Here is a 26,683-nt window from a genome sequence, read left to right as displayed (position 1 = left end):
ACTCTAGAATCAAAACTTCCAATGGATTGTAATACGTGTGTATTACAATCAAGATTGAATTATTTGTTACATGCCCCCCAACTCTAGGCCATTCGGCACAGTCTCCCAGCTCTCAATGCAATAAAGCATCCATGTTCATTTGTACTCAATGCTTTATTTCTTTCTGTGGCAAAAGTCTAAAGATCACTGAACACATAGTGAATGGCAAAGCTTTTCTGGGCAATTTGAATAATTAAAAATTATTATATTATGACAAACTAAAAAGTACCTGTCACCTCCACACTCTATACAATCTCTTTTCATAATTCAGACCTTTGCAAAAATGTCTGAGAACCAATACACCAGTTGTTTGGATTTCAACCTATTATAAACCTCAGGGAGAGGTGAAATGGCTCAGAGGGTAGCATGAGGAAGCTGCTAACTGAATAACTAAGCACTGACATATTGAGATCATTGAAGAAAAATGCTAACCATTTCACCAGGTATTTACTACAGTATCATGTATGATGCTGGAAACATGCTTTTTGTTTTCAAACAGGAAGCAAGATCCTGAGATGATTCAAGTTGACTTATTCAGGTCTGTTGAGATCTCTACCAAATTGCTTTTCAGATCCCTGGTGGCTTGAGAACAGCATGGCGTTAAACCACACTGCCCTGCCCCAGGATGAGCACCTGCCACACTACCTTCGGGATGAGGATCCCTTTGCTTCCAAACTTTCCTGGGAAGCGGATTTAGTGGCTGGCTTTTACCTGACAATAATTGGTAAGCATTTTTAATTCTTCTATGCAAAGACTGTTTTTAAAAATTCACAGGCTGATATGTGGATTTTGCAAAAATGATTTCAACATTTGTCTGGGTATTTTAGTGGAGTTAAAGAATGGGAAGGCGGGGTGGCATTGTGGCACGCAATAAATGTTTCATAGAAATGACAATTACTGACAGTATTAGGGATAAATGTTCCAGTGATAATGCAAATAATTTTATAGAAAAAATTGTTTATCTTGAGACAGTATTTCATTTTGGTTTCTTTGCTAGTAAGTTTATCTTCTGAATAATAAAAAAGAGATGATATTCTATTATTTAAAGATTTTCTTTAACTTTCTAAAAGATACTTTTGATATAATTAGAAAATTTTAGACTAAGAATGAACCTTAGAAATCATCTAGTTCAGCTTCCTCTTCTTACAATCCAGGAAAATTTGGACCAGGGAAATATAGTGACAATAGACATATTGCATTTACTTTATCTAAATGTAAAGTCCCATCACATCAGAATAGTTAAGTCACTATGATGAGCGTTGAGAAAATGTTCTGGTGATAAATGGAAGTCAGCCTTGATCAAAAATTTTGTGTGCACAATCCACACAGGGGTACATCTGCTTCTATACTATCCAAAGCAGTGGCCATATATGGCTCCTGAGCACATGAACTGTTGACTTCCAAATGAGTCATACTGTAGTATAGACATATACCGCATACTGAAGTCTTAGTACCAGAAAGAATTGTGTAAAAATATGTCATTGACAATTCTGAAAAATTGAATTCATATTGAAACCACAGTATCTTGGATAGATCAGAGTAACTTAAATATTAAGGTATTAAATTCAATTTATCTCTATATTTTTTACTTTGCTTAAGGTAAAAATTTAGAATACATATGTGTCTCACATTTCTGGTTTACATTATATTTCTATTGGACTGCACTAATGTAGACAATTAGGATTTAACCACAATACTATTCTTAAATTTAAAATCGACATCTTAAATTTGGGTGACCAGTGTGCAGGTGGGTTACGTCTCTAGGTTTATCTGCCTTTAATCTTTTCAGATGTTGGGTCAAGCCTGCTTATTCTCCTCTCTCTTCTACTTTGTTTCTTTCTCTCTCCCTCCCTCTGTTCCTCCCTTCTTTGTTCCCTCCCTCCCTTTCCTTTTCTCTTCCTTTTCTTCTCTCATCTATTTATTCCTGGCAAAGAATTTCATTTAATTCCTAAAATTAGAAAACTCATTAGAAATTTCTCAAGATCCCTCTATGGTCAGTGCTTGAGGCAAAAGGAATCTATGAGATTGGATCAGAAATTATACATCAAAGTGATTCCCTGGGTTCTTGTTTTCATTGCTTGTTAGTCTTTTACTCAAATTCTATGTCTTCCAAGTGCAATCCCATGTCCTTTCAAACACAAATATAGACTGAGCACCCACACTTTGCTACTCTGAAGTTGATGGGTAGAGATCAGTGAATAAAATTCTGAACACTCTGCTGCAACAAAGATTATTTTGTAGTAAAATTCACATCACATTTCTATTAAATGTACATTTTAAATGACTTCAAAAGGCAGACAAGTAAGTGTCCCGGAAATTGCATTCAATTTATTCCAATTGATTGCAAGGAATGAATGAAAAGGTGCAATCTCTGTGGACAATACAGTATAGAGAGGAATATTAGTCTATTCTACTCTTAGAATGAAGGATTGCAGAGAGAGAGGCAACCAGGGTGAGTACCAGAGAAAATGAGGAGAGTGTTCCACTTGCTGCATGTGAGGTTAGAAGGGAAGTCAGGACCATATCAAACAAGAAAAGTTGGGATGGAGATAGAAAATCAGGTCCAAAAAGAGTTCCCAGCGAAAGGAGTGCAGACAAATGTGTCACACAAGAGTCACTGAGGTGAGGCAAGGGCCATCTGGAGGGGTTTGGATTCATTCTAGACCCAGGTCTTGGGCTCGGCCCCTGTTGTCACCTTCTCTTAGGAGAGGTTATGTGGATGTGTCCAGATTCCTCTCAAAGAGCCAGGGTGAAATGAATAAGATTCTTAGTGATCTTTGTTCAATACTAGGAGTCTTAGGGGAGCCAATGAAACAAAATATAAATTTGAGTTTGGAATGCAGGAGAAATAAAGACCCATTTTCCACTCTCCACTTTTTATGTAAATGCCTAGTTTATTAACTGGCTATCTAAGAAATTTTTAAAAATTCATAAAATATCAAGGATTTTGATAGTTTTTAAATGTCCACTCCATGGTTCTTCAAAAACTTGTTTTCCTTTGATTAGTATTAAAAATACATTTGCTTTTTCTTAACACTCATCTGCAGATAAGATTGCCTGTGGAAATAATTACATGTATCTAAGAGAGAATTGATTATTTCTGGTGATGCTTTGGGCACTGGGTAAAACCCTATGAAATAGGGTTGGTAAAGAAAATTTAAGAAAAGAAAAATATTCTCCAACAAGGTCTAGATGACAAAGGGTGTTCCAATGAGCCTTGCGTATGGAATGCATATACACACTTAAGATTTTAAATCTCATTTTTGATACAACAGAGCTGGAATTAGCTTGATAATTATTCAGGCTGTATTTTTACACTTTGCTTTCCCAGTGTTCCTTGCTAAATGGTTTCCTTTAATGAGACAGGAGTATCATTTTAGTTGGTTTGCTCTAGGTCTCCATCATCTCTTCTATTTTTCTCCTCTTCTGCTATAAGAGAGCTTAAGAGGTCTCAATAAATCATGAAGCAGCACTGACTCCAGAGAGTCAGAAATCTAAGAGCAGAATGCAGTCAGTTCCTGGTGGTTTCATACCATCAGCAGAGACACACATTTATTTCCTTGCCCCCACAAATGAATTGTGGTGGAGAAATTAAAATAGAAATTAAAATAGAAAAATCTGGGTTTCTCCTGTTAATACTCTCCTTATTCCTTACTACTAAAGGCAGCTGTACCAGATTCTCATTTATACACAGCTACACTATGAAGCAAGAATTCCTGAGGAAATCTACTCTACATGTTAAGCTATGGAAGTAGGTGTATTCTTTTCTTAAAGTCAGTAGGGATTGGGTCTTTTTGGATTTAAACTGGGTTTGTAAGAACTTTTTGAACAGTTTCATTGTAATGTGAAAGTCAATTAGTCATTAATAAAAGGATATAAAAAACGGGTACACATTTCTGCCATTGTCGGTAGGTTTGGTGGGTTGAGGGTCACTGTCTCTCCCCTTGGTGGGAGGGGAGTGCCCATGTTATCATTTGTCACCCACTGACCCTTGATACCTAGTCCAGGAGCAGCTGAAGGCTGTCCTGTCTGCCAGACACTCAGCGTCCTAGTCTCCCCAGGAGTCTGTCCTGGGATCTTTCTCCAGAAAATGACCCTTTGCTTGCAGGGGGTCATGCTAGACTTCTCTAGTCCCTGCCTCTCCTGCATGCTGGCACTCCCTCAGGAGCCTGCAGTGACACTGAAGTCATCTCCAATGGTTGACTTCATCTTCAGAATTTATCAAAGGCCAAGGGGTTGATCCCACTTGCTAGGGGGCGAGGCTTTATAAAGCCAATAATCTGTAAAATGGCTGAGGAAAATACTCTACCCTGGGGGCCAGTACAAGAACTGACCATTGGGATTCCCACACCTTCCTGAGCCTACCTGGGAAGTTAGCCGTTCCTTGTTCTGGGTAAGTTCAGTCTTATAATCCCTGCCTCCTTTCCCTTAGGAGGCAACCCATCCCATGCCTGTTACTCACAACTCATGCTTTTTTATTTCATCTTCTTAATTTAGATTTTTTGTTTAGAGTCCTCTCATTACCCTCTAAATCTGTGGTGTCCATTTTTGAAATTGAGAAGTGTTTCATATCCAAGTGAACTCTAAATATTAGTTTTAACGATGGGATTTTTTATTTTTCTTTGTAGGGATTCTGTCCACATTTGGAAATGGGTATGTCCTTTATATGTCTTCTAGACGAAAGAAGAAGCTGAGACCTGCTGAAATAATGACTATCAACCTAGCAGTCTGTGACCTGGGGATTTCAGGTAACACAATCATATAATTTCCTCATTGTGGGTTTAAACTAGTCCCCATTCTGAACACTCATTGACGGAGAGATTACTCTTCACCAGGACCTACTTTTGCTTTCCATTTGCAAATCAGAGTCATAGTACTTGGGATTGTCAGTGGTATGTTATCTGGCTAGGGAAATAATTTATTGGGTATTTTCTATGTGCCAGGCATTTTAGATGCTGAGGGTTCAATTTGCAATAGCACACTCTACCTTAGTCTCAAGGTGTACTGGGTTTATTCAGAATTCAGAAACTGATGGGCAGACTTCAGGTCACTGTTTGGGGCCCATTACACTCCTCTCACCCTTATTCAAACTTATGGAAGTTTGGATAAAATGAACACTGAAGGGGAGGGATCTTGAAGGGTAAATGAGAGGTGATAATAGAAAGAGCTGCCCTGCTGATGGTATATTTAATTGTGACTTCGGTACTGATTGCAAGTACAGGAAGCTTCTGGTTCCATGATTCTCAATGTTGGCTGCATAAAAACATCACTTAGGGGAACTTAAAAAAAAAGCAACTCATGGATAGATTCCATAACAGAAATTATAATTTAAGTGATTGAGAATATTTCCTTGGCATTTGGATGTTTAAAATTAGAATCTCCAGGGAAGTTAACACATGGACAAAATTGAGAACCATGTTTTCTATCCTATTTTTTTTTTTATTCTTTGATATTCCCCAAAAGGAGGAGTTGGAATAAAATTTTTCTTTAACCATGAGGGTTTTAAAAATATGAATGACTTTGGATAAGTCACATCTTGTTGCTTACTTCTATAAAATTCTATTTGTACAATAATATTTCCTTGAATCCCAATATCTGCTATTGAGTTTTGTGTCTTAGTTTGTTAGAGTTGGGGAAATAGCATTTGAACCCCACTCCTTTGGTTCCTTCTTCTCTCTAGAAACCTTTTAGCAGTTTTCATCATCAGTTTTCTTTTAAAATGTTTTCTGATAATGTTTCTTTCTTCAAAAGTGTGTGTGTGTGTGTGTGTGTGTGTGTGTGTGTGTGTGTGTGTGTTTTCTTTTCTGCTGCTACCAGTTTCTAAAAGCAAGACTCAATAATAAGACTCTACCTGTTGAATCACTATCACATAGCAGTAGGTATGGTCCTTTCTTATTGGGAGTTTTTTGGTTTTGGTTATTTGGGAAGGTTTTACATATTAAGGACAGGCTGGAGTAACATGAGCTCTCATAGTAAATGAACGTGTACATTAAGAGATACATTATGTGCCGGGTCCCTCTTTTCTGTGAAAATAGGATGAACCGCTCCCTGGGAATTTGCGAGGCTGCACAATGGCTGCCATTTTGACTCTTGCCACACGATGGCGGTGCCACAACAGGAATGGTAGCTTCCCAGCCAGGTCAGCCAGCTGGTCTCAGAAGGTTTTCTCCCTGGTACTGAACACAAAATGCCTGAATGAAATCTGTCATTTCAACTACATCCTTCACCAGTGAATAAAAGCAGACTCATGCTTAAGGCTGAATTAGACTAGGTTTGAATAAAAATGTCCTTAATTGGTCTGATACACCAAAAATGCTTCCAGCCAAGCAAGTCTGCTCTAAAATTGCACAAATCACTCTATTACTCTTCATGTCTTTGGAGTAATTCATCAGAAAGCACTTTCTTTCACGTGACAGCTTTCCCTGATTAACCTAGATTATTCTGAACATTTATAGTATGTTTGCTTTTCCAATAAATCTTAATTTTTTGTCTGTTTTTTTCCTGCTGTATTCCATTATAAGCACCTTGCAGAGGCATAGCCTAAAGACCAGATGTATTGCATCTATGCAACTAACATGTGTTGTCTAAGTTCCAATGTCTTTCAGTTGTGAATGTATATTAAATTAACCTGGGGAGTTAAAAGTATGGTGATGTCTGGTATCACTCCAGATAAAATCAGAACATCTAGGACACTGACATTTGAAGCAAAAGAAAACACCTTCTCCAGTGCTTCCAACATCAGTCAGTTTGGGATGTATCCTAGAGGAGAGATCAACATTCTAGATAACCTATCTGAAGCTCATCAAAAACTCCACTCCAGAAAGAAGCCTGAGACTTGGACTAATAGGGGTCCATAGGTACAACAGATGCTAATTACACTTCACTGGATCTTTTTCACTTTTCTTTTGCTGCCTCTGGCACCCACCCAGCTGGCTCCCCTCCCCCAAGTCTTTGAGTTTGTTTTCTCTTCTGCCTGAAATCTTCTCCCTCTACATATCTGTTCAAATTCTCTCCCAATGATTTAGGCATCTTTCTGTCTCTCTCCTTATTCTATTTATCTTCACATCACTAATAACCACTTATCATTCCATCATACCAAATCACGTAAAACAAATTTGGTTTTTCAGTTGCTCTCCCAATTAGAAAATCAATTTGTCAGTCATGATCTCCACCTGGCCCTCTAGCATCTTGCTTTGTGCTTGTTACATAGTAGGTGCTGTGTGATTATTTGTTGAAGAAAAGAATAGCTCTTTTACAATGTAATTCTTCACTGGCCATGGGGTTAGATTAACTAGGATTAAAAGGCTTTTGTGGAAGGGTGCCCAGTCTAGTAAGTGGGATGGTGGTGCTGTCTAGACACCTAGAGAAGACCTGTCTAGTTTACAGAAGGCTGAGTAAACACTTGACAATTGACTGAACTAACAGGAACTCTGTCATACCTTTCTACACCAAGAAGGGGGTCTGAGGGGTGGTTTGTGTGCTAGCACCTGCAGGCTGTGCATATCACTCAGTTTTCTTTTCATATGTAGATCAGATACAGAATGTGAAGAGCTTCCCCAGCAGAGCCTTTTGGAGGAGGCTAAAGATTAAATACTATGACTGAATGAAGTATGTTCTATTCATTGATAATAAGCACAAGGAAATAATATAAGCAAAAATAAAAGGACAAGTTCATTTTTTTTTTTAGAAAATTATTTACACTATTCTTACAATGTGCATGGAATTCATACTTTCTGCTTCTGGTGTACTTTATAATCTATTCTTCAGCATCAATTCAACCTTCCCTTCTGAAGTTACAGCCCAAGAACCCATCCTTTCTCTGAACAGGGCTTTGTCTGGTAGGAAACCTCTTGCTTTCCCTTCCCTTAAGGGCTTAACTTGCCTCTGGGTGTTAGGAACCAACTTCCCTTTTTCAAGTCCAACACACTCATGATGCCCTCTAGGTGGAAGAGATGGAGGTGGATGAAAATCACTATCTTGCTTCCTTTTTTTTTTTAGAAAAAGAAAAAAAAAAATATATATATATATATATATATATATATATATATTTTTTTTTTTTCTTTTTCTTTTTCTTCATTCTCCCTTTCTTCATCTCTTCCTTCCTCCATTGGCAGACAACTTTGTGTACACAAAGTTTTTTATTTAAAAAAAATGGCATTTGGGGCTGGGGTTATGGCTCAGTAGCAGAGTGCTTGCCTAGCATATGCAAGGCACTGGGTTTGATTCTCAGCCCTGCATATAAATGAATAAAACAAAGGTCCATCAACAACTAAAAAAAAATTTTAAAAAATTTAAAAGTGGCATTTGTCCCAAGAATGTAAATTTGTGTCAACATTATGTATCTATTAATAGACTGCATTAACGGATTAAATGAGAACAAAAAACTTACGGTCACCTCATAAAATGAAGAAAGATCATTTAATAAAAACATAACATCTATTTCTGGTTAAAAAAAATTCTTTACAAACCAGAATGAGAACAGAGATCCTTGGCTGATACAAGCTAGGACAAATGTCACACTCAATGATTTAACATTAGAAAGATTTCTTTCAAAATTCATCACAATACATGGACACCTACTATCATTACTTCTATTCAACATTGTACCAGAAATCCTTGACATTGTAATAAACTAAGCAAAAAGAAATAAATCATCATTATTAGAAAATCACAAGTCTATATAATATCCTATCATCAGTTCTTTAAATAACAGATGGAATCAGCTATTCTGATTGGATGTCTATGTGGCATACACTTAAGTTAAAGATTCCTTGCATCAAATTATTCCTTAGTCCAGACCTGATGCATTATTTTAAGGAATTCTTCCTGGTTAAATGACAGCATAATTTGTAATTTGTGGAGTATTTCCTAGGGAATAATTAATATAAAATAAATATGTTTCTGAGTGAACACATTTGGAAATGCTATGGCACACAATGTTAGTTACTTTTCAGATTTTTGCAAATTAAAAAATTTCTCAAAGCCTTGAATTTTGGAAGTTGAATGAGCCTTGAATTTTGACTGCCAAGAAGTATGTTTAATAGGTAGCCTTGTCCAGTATTACTTGATTATGTAAGTATATCAGTATTGGGTTTAGATCCCATCTCATGGGCTCACTGTTTTGTTGAGCCTCCATCTCTACAGAGTTGGCCGTGGCTGAATGAGTAGCAAAGTGTATTGTATAAAACCTTGTTCCTATGACTGCATCTTGATCACTCCAGCTTGGATGTCTAACTTTGGAGGGAAGAAAAGTAATGAAGTCTTCAGGGGAAATCAGTATAGCAAATTTGTCCTCGAAGAGAACATTTTCTTTTGTATATTTCACTGTGAATCTATGGCCCTTTCCCCTTGGTTTTCAAATGAGCCAATTCAGCAAAATATTAAAAATGACCAGATGGCTGGCACTTGCCACTGACATCACATCTCTGTATTTCCTAAAGCTGAGTATCTTTGAGACAGTTCTTTGTAGTCAGAATTACTTTAGAAAATTCCTTCTGTATTCTTTCACTATGTTTGGCTATTGGGATATTGGAAAACCTCTCTGGGCAGCCAGTATTTTATTAATCTAGAAGTTCTGCATAATGAAGCATGTGTGTGGCACGAGTGTGTGTTTACATATGCACCTGTGCTTCAGTGAAGTGGGGCCATGCGATTTGAGGAGGTAGGAAAATAACTACAAGGAACTTCCCTTGACAGCCTGCTTGGTGCTTCAGTTGTAGGCAAGCCATTCACCATCATCTCTTGCTTCTGTCACCGCTGGGTGTTCGGCTGGATTGGCTGCCGTTGGTATGGATGGGCTGGATTTTTCTTTGGCTGTGGGAGCCTCATCACCATGACAGCTGTTAGCCTGGATCGTTACCTGAAAATCTGCTACTTATCTTATGGTAAGTTGGAAGGTTTCTCCTTCCCTGCGAATCAAAGTTAGCTGCATTGAATGTCATAGATGTACATATTTTATACAGTTAATAAATAAAGATTACTAATAACCTCAGAGACCAAGAGTATTTCTATTTATAGCCTATCTCATTCTAACACATGTTTAAAGATTTGACCTGTGCCAACATGGGTTTCTTTTATTTTTTATTTTTTTATGGGTTTCTTTTAATACTACTTTATAATAATGTCTGGTGTTTGGTTGCAATGCTTTTAAAAATGATCACTTTCTTGTATAGTCTGTAAGTTTCTACCATATTTTGTTGTGCAAATAAACAAACAAAAATGCCTGAGGTCTGCAAGGTTAGCTGATTCCCTACATAGGAACTGTAATGATAAGAAGAGCTGTTCCTGTTTTTGCTTTAGGTTCCAGTCTCCCTATGATTTTGGAGAAAAGGAATTCCAAAATTCACCTTCAGGTCTAGAGAGACATATTGCTATTGCTGTATGAAAGGACACACATACAGAAATACAGATATACCACTTAACATTTTTTTTTAATTGGGGGGAGGTATTGGTAGCTAGAAAAATGACAGCTTAAGAGAATTAGTGAGTGGAGAGACAGCAGTGAATAAGTTTACAGAGCCTAAGGGTTCCCCTGCCTTAAAGATTAAAGACCATTTACTGTTTAAAAATAATTTGTAGCATTTTTGCTTCTTGTGGTTCTGGGAATTTATTGAACCTGAAAAAGAAGCTTTGGGGCATTTATGTTAATACTGAGAACCAGGTGTAACTAAGGAGTAATTCTGATGCTCTCTGTATGAAGCTATTTTGTTGTCAACCTGTTAGAGTGGTTGTGACATGGGGACAGAGTATGGTCAGGAGACTGAGGTGGAGAAGATCAAGTAGACCTGGAAATCTCATTAGGGCAGAATTTCCCTTCGTATTTTAGCAATTTACAGCCCCTAGACACCAGAGAGACCATGCATGGGAGCAGGGGGTGTGAACCACCATCTTCATGATAAAGTACTTACTTCTTCTTTTTTTTTAAAATTGCGTCTCCTGTTCTGAACATTTACAACATCCAACAGAAGCAGCTTGAATCAAAATTTATGATAAGATAAAAAAATACCATTATACATATTCTGGATGACATCAGAGTCTAATTCTTTCCACAAGCTTATTATTATTTTTTTTTTGTTATGCCAAGCAGATATTAAGTTTAACTATAAACTTTATAGACAAGGAGGCAGAAACTTGAACTTCCTGGGAGTACTTGAGGAATACTAAACCTTGATGTCTCTGTTTTTAAGTATTTTCTTGAGTTTAAGCTTTTTGTCTACTAAAGGGATGCTGCTGCCCACCACCAGGATCACGGCAGTATGGGAACTGTGTCTATTTTCCAGCTTCTTTAAGGTTTAACCTCAGTCATATGGTTTCATCATTTAATCTGATGCACTATTAAACCCTCCACACAGTGTCCTAGAATGTTGGAATTAGAAGGTCGCTTGGGGACATATAGACCTTTCTCCCATGAAATGTGGTAGACTGCTTTAAGGCATCCCTGAGAGATGACCACTTGGCCTCTTCTTGAATAATTCCAGTGACCAGTGACGGGGAGCTTACTACTGCACAAGGCAGCCCATTCTCTGATTGGTCTGCTCTCATTGTTACAATGTTATTCCTTATATTGAGACAAAACTGCCTCCCAGTAACCTCCACCCATTGGTCCTAGTTCTGACTTCTGGAGCAACACAGAACCAATCTACTAATCTACTCCCTCCTGTACTTGACAGCCTTTCACCATACTCGAATGTAAGTATGAAACACCTCACTTAAGTAACCCTAATCATGAATGCTTATCCGTATGCCTCTGCACATTCCCATGAATCTATGTGGTTCTCCCTGCCAATGTTTTTATCTGTTATAACGGATAATCAAGCGCTGACATATTTTGTGGCTACATGATTGCTACCCTTATCTGGTTGGGCTTGAGAAATTTGTACTTCATGATACAAAAATGCCATGCATTTGAAAAAAAAAAAAAAGGAGACAATAGAGCACAGAAACATTGTTATATTTCTTATTAGTGCTAAACAAGACACATTTACAGAGGAGTAAAAATTTCTGCTAATGTAGTGCTTCATAGTTTGCAAAGCAAGCTCCTTACATTATTTTATTTAACCTTTATTGAAACATGTAAACAATGTAGTCTTATTTCCTTTATTTTACTGTCAGGAACACTGGATATCTGGAAAGGTTACATGAGCATTCAAACACTAGAAACAAAGTTGTCGTTGCCACACTACCCTAAGCAGAGGCAGATCCCAAGTTTATGTTAAAGAAAGAATTTAGCTTTTATTGAATACACTTTGATATTTCTTCTCCACTACTACAAAACCAAAGCAGTAAGGAGCCACTTCCCAGGCCCTCTTCCTCCAAGGTGATGAGTGGGATATGAAGGTCATTTTCCGTGGCGGCTGCAGCATGAAGTCAGGCTGGCTTGTCTTTGCTGGTTGTGTTGAACTTCAGGAAATGATCATTAGTGCATTAGTGTTTTACAGCCTTTTTTAGATGACTGTACTATTTCTTCCTCTTGCCATTTTCTTTTAGTTAAGAAGCCAGTACCGAAAAACAGCTTTTTTTTTATTCTTATGAAAATATTTTCACATAATTACTTTTGCAAAACACAATGCAACCTGCTTAGATTCTCTACCTCTCCCACAGTGGCTGTGTGAATACGACTATTGTGGGAAGAGTTTGAAGATTCAGTCCAGGGGGTACAAATCTGATCCACAAATTACTATGCATAGTCACCCACTTTAGCTTCACACCACAGTGTCATAAGCATGATGCACCAATCCCCACTCAAGGAGTTCTTAGGAAGGCAAAGGAGATTAGAGACACAAAAGCTTTCAAGAGGAAAGGTGTTTTAAGGACACAAGCGATGCTTTGTGATTGCACACCTCCCCTGAAGGATTCTCCCTTGGATCCTTGGATGACCCACTAACACGGCCGTGTAGATGAGAACTGTTCTCACAAGGTCCTCCATTGTTAGTATCCTCTGGTCTTTTTACTCACCCCATTTCCAAGCCTTTGCCACTTCTCCCTCCCAAAGCTCCCAGGTGCCTAGAGAAAGTCTTCCCTGTGAATTCTCTTCAAAGTGTCACTCTCCTGGAGAAAGGCCCAAGCTCTGGAACTTTCCCTGCTTCACTCCACTCTCCCTCAGGCTTCAGTTATCTGCCCACGTCTCCCAGAATTCAATGGAATAAATCTTTGGAGGTGGAATTTGACATATCGAGGGGAGGTATCTGGGTGCAGGGCAGATTCCACGTGGGTAATGCTCTTCTTCCGCCTCCAGGGGTTTGGCTGAAGAGAAAGCACGCCTTCATCTGCCTGGCAGTCATCTGGGCCTATGCTTCCTTCTGGACCACCATGCCCCTGGTGGGCCTGGGGGACTACGCACCTGAGCCCTTCGGAACCTCGTGCACCCTGGACTGGTGGCTGGCGCAGGCCTCAGTTGGGGGCCAGGTTTTCATCCTGAACATCCTCTTCTTCTGCCTGTTGCTCCCTACCGCTGTGATCGTGTTCTCCTATGTGAAGATCATTGCCAAGGTTAAGTCCTCTTCCAAGGAGGTGGCTCATTTTGACAGTCGGATCCACAGCAGCCACGTTCTGGAAATGAAGCTCACCAAGGTAATTGCAGACACAATTTAAAGAGGTGTTTTCTGATCAATTAAAACTTCAAAGGACCCAGAGGATTGGGAATGTTGGGACTGGGAAAACCTAGAATTCCCACTGCTTATGTGCTTCTGAATGTTATCATTGCTTATCTAAAACATTGTGTATTTGTATTCTTAAGGGGTGGATAGCTTGTCCAGCCAATACTTCTAAAGCTCACTACATATATGAGATATTGACTGGTAAATATGATTTAATTTGATTTCTTGTTGTCATTCTACTTGACTTGAACTGTGTTGATCAAATGATTCGGCTTACCCTAGACCAGATAAACTAAATGAATGTCAAATGAAAAGTGTAGACATATATATTCACACATGTATATTTGTAAATGATTTTTTTCTATATATAGTTTATTCTTCTAACACATACTACATAATAGTATATATAACATGTCTGTGCTTTGTTGGTATATAAAATATTTTAATATCCTAAATATAAAATGTTTCTAATTAATATTTTTGGAAAAATTTACATCAAAATTCGGCCATATTGAAAAATAAAACTTTCTGTTGTGACATTTGTCCTAAATTCACACCATTTTCAATTACTACTCAATTTTGACCTCAATTTCTCCTAGTAGGTAATATAAGAAGAAACAACTTCATGCTGGGTCTTTTCATAGTCTCTGAAGTCTTTCCTCCATTCAACTACTGCTCAGGATTAACAATTTGCTTGTTCACTTGGTGCTTCTGATCTTCAGAACAGCTTGGTCTAAAAGCTTATTACTTAAAGGCTATCTTCCTGGATTCAGGGATCAAAATCATTTAGTTCTCTGTGTACTCTAATTATTTCTAGCTGAGTTATTATCTGGGACTGCTTTCTGCTGGTCTGATCTTGTCAAGCTAAAAATTGGCATTCATCTAGAAACCTTTCTCTACTTTGTAGCTTGCTTCTAATTAATGCTTAAAGAATGCTAATTTCACTAAACTTGTAACAGTCTGAAATTTCACAGACTATAAACAGAAGTATTTTACACATGTGAGTGCACACACACACACACACACATACTCATACAGAGGGATCTTCCTGCTCTTCCCACAGCAATCTATGAGCTCCAGGGAGATTTTTAAAAATGCCATGGTGCCAATGTTTTGGAGCTCCTGGTCTGGTTGTTGTCACTTATTAACTTGGCACTTAACTCAGAAAGGTGGGTTCAGGACACCATGTCAAGGTCAGTTACCAGCTTCTCTGATATTCTCCTTTGCCTCTGAGCTATAGGCTCTTTTTCTGTCAGAGTGGAAAACTGGCTCTTACAGGCACATCCTCTAAATTGTTCATGAGTAATGCCTGGAGTCCTTTAGAATTTTGGTTTCACAAAAGTCATTCCCCCCATCCCCCCATGCTCAAAACCCTTTATTCTCAACTATTTTCTCTCCATAAGTTTCAAATTTCTATTCTGAAACTGAGAAGTTGAGAAATGAATGTCTTATTTCTTTGGTTATTTCTGCTTGTAAAAATATTCACACAATGCAGTGAACACTCTTGCTGCTGATTTAATGAGGGGAATGGTGGAGTGACAGGAAGGCAATACGAGAAGTATAGATCGATTTTCCCCAATATCACTATGCCATGTATGTTTCTACTTCATGTTAATTCATATGTTGGTCACCTATGACATCAGATCATTTGTATACAGAATTTGTGGGTACCTGGTCTTCTCTTGGTATCTCTTATTTCTACCAGAAACTCCCCCCCTACTATGGGCCATAAGAGCCCTTCCTTTAGCCACACTTGTCAAACCAAATCATGCATCTGTCACTCTTTTGCACAAGACAGGATGTGGGGTGAAGGCAGGTGCTGCATATTTTATTTGCTTCTGTACCTTACAGTCTGCCACCTGCTAGACATTTAATCCAGATTGCTTGAATGAATACCTAAGTGAATAAACCAAGTTAATTTAATCACCTTGATGACTGCTAAGAGGTCCCTTGACCCCTGGCTGGAGTGCCTCTGTTCCTTTTATACCTTATGGGACATTTTGTTCTTTTTTCTGTGTTCTTTCCCATTGATTTTGAAGCCTTTTTAAAGCTCTTAAACTATTAAGCCTCCTCTCCTTTATTGCTCATCGAATTTTATCTATCAACCAGGGTTCAGGTTCAGGGAACTCCCTGGTGTGGATTCTCAGGGCAGTTTGTGGGAAAGCTGAACTGTATTGCTCTTTTTTTTTTTTTTTAAAACCAATTAATTAATTGCTTTCCTTTGTTCTTCTTTGTTGTTCTTAAATATCATTTCCCAGAGACACATTTCCAAAATTGAATTCTACTATGATGTTTCATTATGACCTCTCTATTTCCTTCTTGGAACATGTCAATTTTCAAACTAATTTAAAATCACATAATTATTTTTGTGCTTATATGTTCAATGTTCATCTTTACCACTAGTCAATAAGGCCTGCAGGAGAAACCATGTCTTTTTGATCACTTTGTGTTCTGAGGACACAATGTCTCAAACATGGCAAGTGTTTACTATACATTTGTTAAAGGGGGATTAGATCAGAGTCACTTAATAATGAAAAGAATCTCAAACTAGCAGTCAATTCCAGCTTGACCACTAGCTGCCTGAAAGGTCTTATATAATTGACATTTGTTATTTATTTTGGTTCCCAGTAGTTGAACCCCTTCTGTGTCTGAGGAATTGCCAACCTTTTGTGTCTTGCTGAGGATAAGGGGAGGAGCTATGTAATAAGTAAGGGGAGGAGTTAAGTAATGTTGAAAAAGTCAATCATTTGCTTCATAGGCTGCCCCTTTGATTGGAGCACAGCTCAGGACTTTGACACCAGAGATCAGCCTGTCTGGAGCCTGGTGACAGAGAATCAAGTGTAGGGAGCACTCTCCTGAGCTCAGAGATACAGCAGCAGTAGTATCTGTGTCAAAACCAGTTCACACATAAGGTTTTAATTATCATTTCTGTTTGCTGGATATCCATTAACCTTTCCAGTGATGCTCTCTGCATTAACCAATATCCTTTAAAGAAATCCCCTTTCTGCTTCACTCAGCCAAAATAAATTTCTGTTACTTGCAACTCAGAATATTGACAGATTCACCTTGGGAAAACTAGTAGATCTTTCTGGGTTTTAGTTTTCTCATATATGAAAGGGGATGGGGGAGAGAATTTAAATGATAGCTTGATTACTTCAAAACTCTGAGGTTTTGTGAAAATAGATGCATTGGTTCGATTATTTAAAGGTATGGGTGATGGTTTTTATTGCTAAAACCAGGTGTTTTCTCAACCTGAAAATCTATTCCTCCCAAGAAATATAGTCCCACTTCAAGGTCTTGGATCATCCATAATGAACAGGGAAGGATCCCTGTTTTGTTGAACCAGACATTTGTAAATTACTTTCTCTTTTTTTTTCTTTTCTTCCTTTCTTTCTTTCTTTTTTAAGCCAACCACTGCCTGGTCATGGTATATTGTGTTTAGTTTGAACCAGAACTCCCAACACAGGCACAATGAGAGACATGACCTGGTTTGCCTCCTCTCTTTTCAATTGCAGCATTTGCTTGTTTTTATTTATTTTTTTTAAAATTTTTTATTGTTGGTTGTTCAAAACATTACAAATTTCTTGACATATCATATTCCACACTTTGATTCAAGTGGGTTATGAACTCCCACCTTCACCCCATACACAGATTGCAGAATCACATAAGTTACACATCCATTGATTTACATATTGCCATACTAGTGTCTGTTGTGCTCCGCTGCCTTTCCCATCCTCCACCATCCCCCCTCCCCACCTCTCCCCTCCCCTCCCCTCCTCTCTCTCTACCCCCTCCACTGTATAACCCTGAGGGACGTTTGCTTGTTTTTAGAGAGTTGTGTTATTTTAAGATTTGAGAAAATTGCATCTGGAAAGTGTGGAGTTCTTTTTTTTTTTTTGAAGGATGAATTCATATTTTCTGCTTGGATTGCAACCAGGGTTAACATATGGCAGTGCATCAAAGATCTCAGAAAATTTTTCTTTATCAGTTTGTGGAGGTGGGTCTGGGACAGTTGGCCTTCATTGTTGTTCTGTGGATTAAATAGAAGGAAGGGGAAAAAAAGTCAAAGAAAACATGCTAAGATTGTTGCATTTCTAATTTCTTAAAAGGTAATGTGAAAGTCAAGTATCACCACCATGATTTTTATATACATGAGGACATTGAGAGCCCAAGAAATCATGGGATAGTTGTCAAGTTCCCCTCCTTCCACTCGTTATTGATAGAATCACTCAGTGACAGGCAGTCCCACAAGTGGAAGGCAACAGTCTCAGAACTGGAATTTATTACCCTATTACTACCTTTGAGTATCATTTTCTCACTGCTCAGGAGCAAATCCATGTACTTGCTAGCTGGACCCAAGATAGAAAATCCAAATCTTTCCATCCCTACGCTCCTGTCAATCACATGCTTTCCTAAAAGCAGTCACCTCCACCTCTTTCCCCTTCTCTTCAGTGCACAGATGTAGTGATTTCTTTTCTGGTGACTTCATCTTCCCCCAGTCACTGAAATGCCCTTGTTATCACTAGTCTAACTGGTTCTGTAATGTTATTCAATCTTGTTATCAATGGGGAATTTATTACATCACTTTGGCTCTCCTTTCAAGCCTTTATTTTCACATCATTTCCATGTCCTCTTCTATTTCATTATTTAAGGTAACTTACAGCTTTTAACCTTAGCTTAAGTCTTATTCATAACTGTGTGAAATAGCCTGGCGGGAGGACTGGGCTCTCCTTCTGAAATGGATGTTCAAAGAGCCTCAGGGATTTTGTCCCACTTACGATGATTAGTGGAGAGACCCAAAGTATCTCAGCCAGTGACTTTTCCACCCTTCCACACTGCCTTACCCACTGAAGGAAGATAGGACCTAAGAAACCTTTGTGCTAGAAAGGTTTGAATGTATTGGACTCAGAGGCAGAGCCATATGTAACTTGAAGAATTTACTTTCAACCACATGATTCAATGATTGCTTTAATTGGTCAATTCACTGGAATTGAGTGATTATGTGCAACTTTGCTATTGTGACACTTAATGCCAGTCTTAACTAGAGCTGGAAAACACTGTCTTAGACCTGTGCAGCAAGATGTATTTAAAATGAACTGGGCTGCAGATGTGCGATTCTTTTGTATAAGCTAAACACGAATCCTGTGACTTTCCTCCCACAAGAATTGTCTAATTTAGGAATTTGAAGTTCTACTGCTTTGCCAGTGAACCAAAAGGCAGAGATGAAAGTGAAGTAATTAAACAAAGTAAACAACTTAGAAAAGTTGACAGGCACAGATATTTTTGTTTGAACTGGCTTAAAGATATTTGGGCGGTCAGTTTTAGAAAATATAAATGAAGATGTACCTAGAATGGAGGAAAGTGAGGAACAAACTGTTGGAAAGATTAAAACCATTTACAGCCAAGTAGAAAAATCTGGAATAATGGAGTACAACAGGAAAGTTTTAGAAACTTTTGTGGAGTATATCATAGAATGGTTTTAATATTAAAATGCCTAATAATTGTGGAGTGTATTTTAAAATGAGAAGGTTATAGAAAGTGAATGGGTCTCATATTAACTTTGAAGCTTCAGAAACACAAATAACATTCTTCATTGTCTTTTTAGATTTAGCCTTTTGTCCCCTTTTCATCTTTAAACTTAATTTCTAGCCATTCTTCTTTATTCTAAACATAGAAAACCCACAATGATTAATTTTCTATGTGCTCTTTATTTATGTGTATGTGTAATTCACCTATGTCCATTTAAAAGAGATAATACAATATAAATGCTTGAAATTTTTCCTCCACTGCATACTATTCAAAAAAAGTAGAAATCATGTAAAATGTAGAAGATATTCTGGACTAACTTCCAATCTATTTTTTGTCAATGACTTGGCAGCAACATAGAAATCAGCTTTTGAGACACTGTGAAACATCATATGACTCACCAAAGAAGCAAGGACGGGGCTGTGTTAAGTCCCTAGACAGATGCTAAGGCAAGCTTTATTTATATAGTTAGTGTTTATTTGGAGATTTGGAAAAAGAAGGCCCTTGCTGGGAGCCTTGAGGCATCCGTTCCATTTGCAAACAAAAGTCAGACAAACCAAACCAAATGAAAATTTCTCTTGGGTAAGCGTCTCCTAACTGATAGAAAAGTAAACTCAACAGAAGAGGGAGCCATATGTGTGCATTAGGTCTGAAGAGTTTACAACTGCTAAACACAGGTGAGAACTTTGGCTCAGGGCACTGAACAAGGCTGCAGGACACACAGGTATGCTGGGCTCACTTGATTTATCTCCTGGGGACTCAGATTCTCTATTTGCAAAGTGGAGCAAAACAGATAGTATTAAGTTTTTTTTTTTCCCCCTGCAGTTTATTTCTGGAAATGAGCTTTGAGATTTTGGAGTCTGAGTCTGTGACTTTAGAGCAGATTTGCCATGCTTCATTCTTATATACTCCACCAAGCTGTGTGAGGTGTGAATAGACAGGCTAGTCTGCAGGTCATAGACTGAGGCTTGGACCATTTTCTATGTTCAATAGCTTTTAGCTCCCACTAAAGCATAATGAAACAGGCATGTGTACGCATGACTTTGTTGTAAGTAAAACATTTCTGATCAACCTTCTAAAACAGGATTCATAAATACTGTGAATTTACTTACTACCGACGAAGCACTTTGTGTTTCGCCTCTTATCATTGATCTTTTACATAACTTTTTCCCCCTTAAATTAAGGGAAGAGAGAAGGAGGAGGGAAGTGAAGCAGCCTCAGATAGGTCCATTCTTACATAATCCCAAGCTTCTAGGGAACTCAGAGATAAAAGGGACATTCATTTCTAAAACCCCCAAGATGATCAAGCTCCCTGTTCATAGCGTTGTAGCCAAGGGCACGTAGTCCTCTGATTGGTCAGAGTCATCTGATGCCTTTGATGGCAATTCCATAAAACTCCTAGGAGAGGGAGTAATGCTGGGAATGCTAAAGCAGAGGATAACTGGGATGATGAAAATAAGTTCAAACGAAGTGACAAAAGACAGATGTCTATTAGAGGACTGATTTCAAATATAGTTTTATTATTTATCTTACAGAAAGAATATTCTAGTATATCACAGTATAGGAATACTTTGAAGGTAATGCACTCTATCAATTAGCGCTCTCTCTCTCTGAAATAGTTCAACTTTAAAATAAAGCCCAAAGCTGGGAATGATGGTGTGTTCCTATAATCCTAGCTCCTTGGGAGGCCAAAGCAGGAGAATTCAAAGTTCAAGGTCAGTCTGAGCAACTTAGGGAGACCCTGTTTCAAAAACAAAACAAACAAAATTTGGACTGTATTTTCCAGTGTTAGTAAATTTACTCTAACTAAATCGCCTTTTATTTCTTGTTCATACAGTTGTCAACAACTCACTAAGAATGGAGATTCTATGAGGGCAGGATGTATCTGCTTTGTTCATTGCAATAGACCTTACACAAAACATGTAATGATACTTGTTGATTAAATGAATAAACAATGATATTTAGGCTTCTATTTCTCCATGCAACATTTCATCCTATAGATTAATATCAAGCAGAGCTCTCATATTTCCTGCTCAAAACCTATTACTGCCTCAAAGCACAAAGTATTCAGTGCAAGTTCAGTAACATATAAAACCCTGAGTACATATCTTTCTTCCTAGCCTCATCTCCCTTTGCTGCTTTTCCATATCAAAGTGAATTGCTCACTAATATTTTTTTTCTTTCTTTTTAGTACCAAGAATTGAACCTAAGAGTGCTTTACCACTGAGCTACCCCAGCCCTTTTTATTTTTTATTTTGAGACAGGCCCTCACTAAATTGCTGAGGCTGGCCTCAAACTTAATCCTCCTGCCTCAGCCTCTCAGGTTGCTGGGATTACAGGCATGCATCACCACATCTACAGCTCATTCACAATTTCTATGAAAACTTCATTCATGTTTATTTTTTTCCCCAAGATTTTGCTCATGCTGGTCTCAATCTTATTCTTTTATTTCCACTTGCCAAAGTGCAGGTTATATGTCACATCCTTTGTGAAACTCTTCATAATTTGCCGAGTAGGATGCAATTTTTTTCTCTTCTGAACTGGAGCTTAAATCATATTCAGCTTTGTACTGTATTTATCTGTATTCTAGAGAGAGACAACACAGGCATGAAGCCACACTGGTCTTCCTTATAGCACTTGGCATAGTGTTTTGTCGAAGTATTTGCTATAAAGTTCTGTTGAACTGAGTGAGCTGTCTTATAGCAATCAGGCAGGTCATTGTAGGGTCTTGAGTAGGTCTATATTATTAAGGGAACTGAACTGCAGGTGGTGAGAAACTGTATCTCTAATATTCTTTGGTCTGAAAGTTAAGAGACCTTTGGATAATTATAATTTTGGGTGAGAGAAAGGTGCTTTCTGGAAAAGTCTCATTTTGTACAACAGTCTCACTTCAGCTGAGGTGTGATGACTGTGTTTTACTTTATACTTAGTGAATTTCCACAATCTGAGCCTCAAACTTGAGCAACACCTGAGCCAAAAGAAATGACATTTAATAGAAGCCTCTGAAGAAGATGCATATTAGAATTTCAAACCTGGGCACAGTTTTCACTTTCCCGAGGCAAATGTGGATGATTTAAAATTTCATCAAGGTGAATGTATTTTCTGTCAAGTTTTTAAGTGAATGTGGGTTGAAAAGTCTGGAAAGCTCAGGAGAACAGATGTCTTTTTTATTATGATTTCTTACCCAAAATGCAGGGAAAACCTGGCAGTTATTAAAGGGTTATACTTTGGGTCTGTGGGTACATTAAAATTCTAGAGTAGAGAATGGACAGGAAGTGATAAGTGGATAAAGCTTCTTCTAGCTGAACTTTTGAGAAGTCCATATGAAATAATTCCTAGGAACAAGATAAATGCATTGCAATAGATACGTTTTCCGGGGTGTGAAGAGGTGACTTGCTCCTCCTCCACACCTGTCATTTTAGGTCCTCATTACTTACGAAGTTTCTCCATTCTCTTCTTCATCGCTTTCTCTCGTCAGGTGGCGATGTTGATTTGTGCTGGTTTCCTGATTGCCTGGATCCCTTATGCAGTGGTCTCTGTGTGGTCAGCGTTTGGAAGGCCAGACTCCATTCCCATCCAGCTCTCTGTAGTGCCAACCCTCCTTGCAAAATCTGCAGCGATGTACAATCCGATCATCTACCAGGTCATTGATTACAAATTTGCTTGTTGCCAGACTGGTGGTTTGAAAGCAACGAAGAAGAAGTCTTTGGAAGACTTCAGGTAAAATCTCAGAAGCTAGAAATGAATCATGCACTCTTTGTTTCAAAATCCTATGGGGGTGGCGCTGGGGTTATAGCTCAGCGGTGGAGCGCTTGCCTCGCACATGTGAGGCAATGGGTTCGATTCTCAGTACCACATAAAAATAAATAAAATAAATAAAGATATTGTGTCCATCTTAATAAAAAATCTTTAAAAAAATTCTAAAGGGGTTCAAGCCACTAGGATATGCTATCACCTCAAGGTTGGAGTGTAATGTCCAGGAGTAGGATAAGAAGAATTTTATTTTCTGTCCATAAAAATTCCTAAAACAATATGTAGGGGTGGGATTGTGTGGGTAGATAGTGAGAAAAGTGATTCTCCTTTTGATTCTGGAACAACCAAGATGCTTCACTGTGTCAACTGGAGCAATCACTATGTGTCAATGACTCTTAACTTACTTACACGGAACCAAAGCCATTCTATTCCGAGAGTACTGTCCCACCTGGTATTGATCCGAAATTTCACACAACAGATGATTCTTTTGTTTGGGACATCACAACCACTAGCTAAGAGCATAGGCATTGGGCAGGCACAGGAACGGAAGAAGGGAGATGATGTTTTTGCTCAGTGCCAGATTCTTTTACTTTATGTTCATCAGAGCCCAAGTTATTCTTTATCCTTGTCAGATGAGGAAACTGAGATTCGAGTAAGATCAAGGTTAAGCACGTTTCAGTTGTTCTCATTAGCCATTTTTACAAAATATAGCAATTGCTCTGCTGAGGAAGGCAAGGGTTCATTCCTTGCTCTGGAATTTCAGCTTCCCCTGGAGTAGCATGCAGTGGTGCTGAAGCAACCAGGAGACCATGACTTCTAGAAGCCAAAGCCTCTTCAGGGAGGCAGTGTGGAAGATGTGCTGAGTGGCAGATTTTAGGAGAGTTGGGATGAATGGGGGACTGCTTCAGAGAGAAGCAGAAGGGCAGAAGATTTATTTTTATCTTTATAGTGAATAAAACAAAATCTTATTTATCTTTGTAGTTATTAAGAAGTTAAGCAGGTGAGTACTATGGAGACCCATAGCATGAGATGAAGGAACATGAAGCCGATCCAGAGTGGATAACTTACTGCTAGTGCAATTAAGTAGATTTGAACTGGACTGACATCCTTGTTCTACTTCTGAGCTCTGAAACACATTTGCTGATAAAGAGAAATCTTCTTGGGAAATAAATAATTTTGAATTCAAATGAAAAAGCTAACGTAGAGAATATGAGATGGTGGAAATAAATTTTGAGGGATTTTAACAGTTCATCACAAATTAAACTTATCCCATCCTTATGCACTCCCACTCTCAAATCGGATTCCCTGAGATTTTAGTAGAAGTTGATGAACCAAAAGGATAATATGTGGCAAGACCCCTTTTTGAATATTATTATTCCCATACTGAGGTATTTAGAGGTAGTCTCAGGCAAAGAGTGCATTTTCACTACAGCTCTGTGATCAAAACACCTGGGGAATTTTGAAAAGCTGCTATGGCCTGGACCCTACCTGCAGATTCAGCTTTTCATTGTCTGATTGGGCCTGAGCTTCAGTTGTTTGGTTGATTCTCCCACATATCTCATGCACAGTCATTGTTGAATGTTGGTGAAGCAGACGCTGAGAAAGGAAAAATTATCTGTGGTCATAGGTCTTTGACTCCATCTCCACAAAGACTAATAAGGCCACTCATGGCCAGTGACAGAGGAAACAGTCATTAGATCCTGGACCAGTCTTAGATGGAAAAGAAAGATCCATAAGACACACTGGGGCAGGACAGTGAAGGATAGACGTATTTTACTTTCCTAATATTTTAGCAAAGATAAAGAACAAGGGAGAACAAAGTCCTGAACTCTGGCATAGTTATTATAATTTAATCTCCCTTGACCACTTTAGTTTGCAGTGCTCTGTTTCCAAAGAATGCTCCTTTAATAGGTCAGTCCCAAGGCTCAGAGGAATGGTAGGCAGATGTGCAATGGATTTTGTTCTAGAGAAATCCAGACATGCTGTTAAAAAAGCATCTTGATTTTGGAAAGCTCTGCCCAAGAGATTTCTTGATTTTGAATATTCTAAATTGAAATATCATTTTTCATTCTAATTCAAGTCTTGTGCACATAGTATTCAAAGTAGTCAAGGGGACATGAGTGTGTGTGTGTATATATATATAATATGCATATATAATATGCATATATATGGATACATTAGTGTAAATATCTATGTCTATTAATTTGAATTTCTCCCATGTCTAGGCTGCACACCGTAACCACAGTCAGGAAGTCTTCTGCTGTGCTGGAAATCCATCAAGAGGTATGAAGATGGACACAGCATCACTCATGGACACATTTATTCAGTTATTCACCTCTTCACTGCTGTTAACATCTGATTGTAGCCACAGTTTTCTCTTTATATTATATTTTTATATTTTGTACACTTTTTTTTCTGTTTTTCCTTTAGCCAGGGTTTGCTGGAAAATTCTAGTGGCCAAATGGAAACTAGATTAGAGGATACTACTTGAAGGAATAGTATGAGTGAGCATCCCTGGAACTTTCTTTTTAATTGTGCTTTAAAACCTATTGTCATGCCAAACAGTAATAATTCTGAGATATTAAGAAAAATGTTGAATATTTTATTTTTAGGGTGTTATTTAATTTTACTGCATCATCATTATTATCATTTCTTGACGTAGAGTCAGGAATGCAGTTTCTGGGGTTCTTTTTGGTGGGTAAACATCAGGATTGTGTGTTGGGCCATGGCTCTTTGACTGGTAGATGCTTCTGGTTCTCATAGCTATTCTCTATTCATGCTGACAGAAGGTCATACTCCAATAGCAACGATTCTGCAAAGAAGTCCTATAGGGAAATGAGTTTTGTCTGAAATCACTAAATGGAAAACTCTCTTTCTCTCTAAATTTGAGGACAAAAATAATTCCCACTGATGTTAATTTTACACAGGTGGGTTTTTCTTATTAGGGTCTAGTTACTGATATAGTGGATCTAGCATGGTACTACTAGCTGTAGTTGTTTAAGAAATGAATTTAGTGAAAATAGTTATGTGTAATTGTTATTTCTTGTTTGTTCTTTGTGATCTTTGTTCTTTCTTTGTTCATTTTTTCTTCATTGAATACCTTTTGAAATCCATAAAGAGATACAATTTTGAATGAGATGTAAAGATTTGAAGGGCAGACCTTTGTCCCTTAACAGCTAATGAAAGTGGCAGGGTTGTAAATACTAGGTTCAAATAGTATTAGTAAAATCGATGTCAATCTGATCATCTCTCCTGATCTGAGGAGCATGACCATCTGCATTGCTATTAAAGAATAGCTGGCAGGTATCCTCCACACTTCCTTCATTCCATCTACCTCCACCTTCTGCTATGAACCAAGTCTTGCTCATGGATTCTCATTCTACCTTCTGGTAACTTCTAGTTAAAAAATAGAAAAGGGGAGGAAAGCGACCACTTGTGCCATTGATGATCTCTCCATCCTTCCATTTGAAGGTTCAGAGAGAATCGGACACACCTCCAAGGCTCAGCCCTTTATGTATGGTACCATCTTTAGTTCATTTTGAGTTATCTTGAGAGTTGGGGTAGGGGATTAAGAAGAGATTGATGTTGTCATTGGTTTAAGATAAGTGTCAAATAGATGCTACAAAACATGCTCTGTGAATAAAGCAAAAAGTTAACTCTGAGTGGGGCTTGGGATTGTTTATCAAAGTTTGAGAAAAGAAACAAAATTGTTATTAGAAGACAGAGGCAAGGGACTTTAAGGCAGATGTGTAAATTATAGAGGCATGAAG

The 26,683-nt window shown here is 38.1% G+C and overlaps 1 protein-coding gene across 1 annotated transcript; it reads left to right on the top strand.

The window, feature by feature from the left end:
• Positions 1-633: 633 nt before the first annotated feature.
• Positions 634-25,202, top strand: Opn5 (opsin 5). The gene is made up of 6 exons (XM_027938294.2): positions 634-763; positions 4,668-4,787; positions 9,753-9,923; positions 13,274-13,608; positions 22,639-22,880; positions 25,139-25,202. Exons 1-6 carry the CDS (start codon positions 634-636, stop codon positions 25,200-25,202), a joined length of 1,062 nt encoding a protein of 353 aa, XP_027794095.1.
• The last annotated feature ends 1,481 nt before the right edge of the window (positions 25,203-26,683 follow it).

This window comes from Marmota flaviventris, chromosome 6 (genome assembly GCF_047511675.1).
Source record: "Marmota flaviventris isolate mMarFla1 chromosome 6, mMarFla1.hap1, whole genome shotgun sequence".
Classification (NCBI taxonomy): Eukaryota; Metazoa; Chordata; class Mammalia; order Rodentia; family Sciuridae; genus Marmota; species Marmota flaviventris.
The sequence above is the reverse complement of the archived record's forward strand: the minus strand, read 5'-3'. Positions and strand labels throughout refer to the sequence as shown.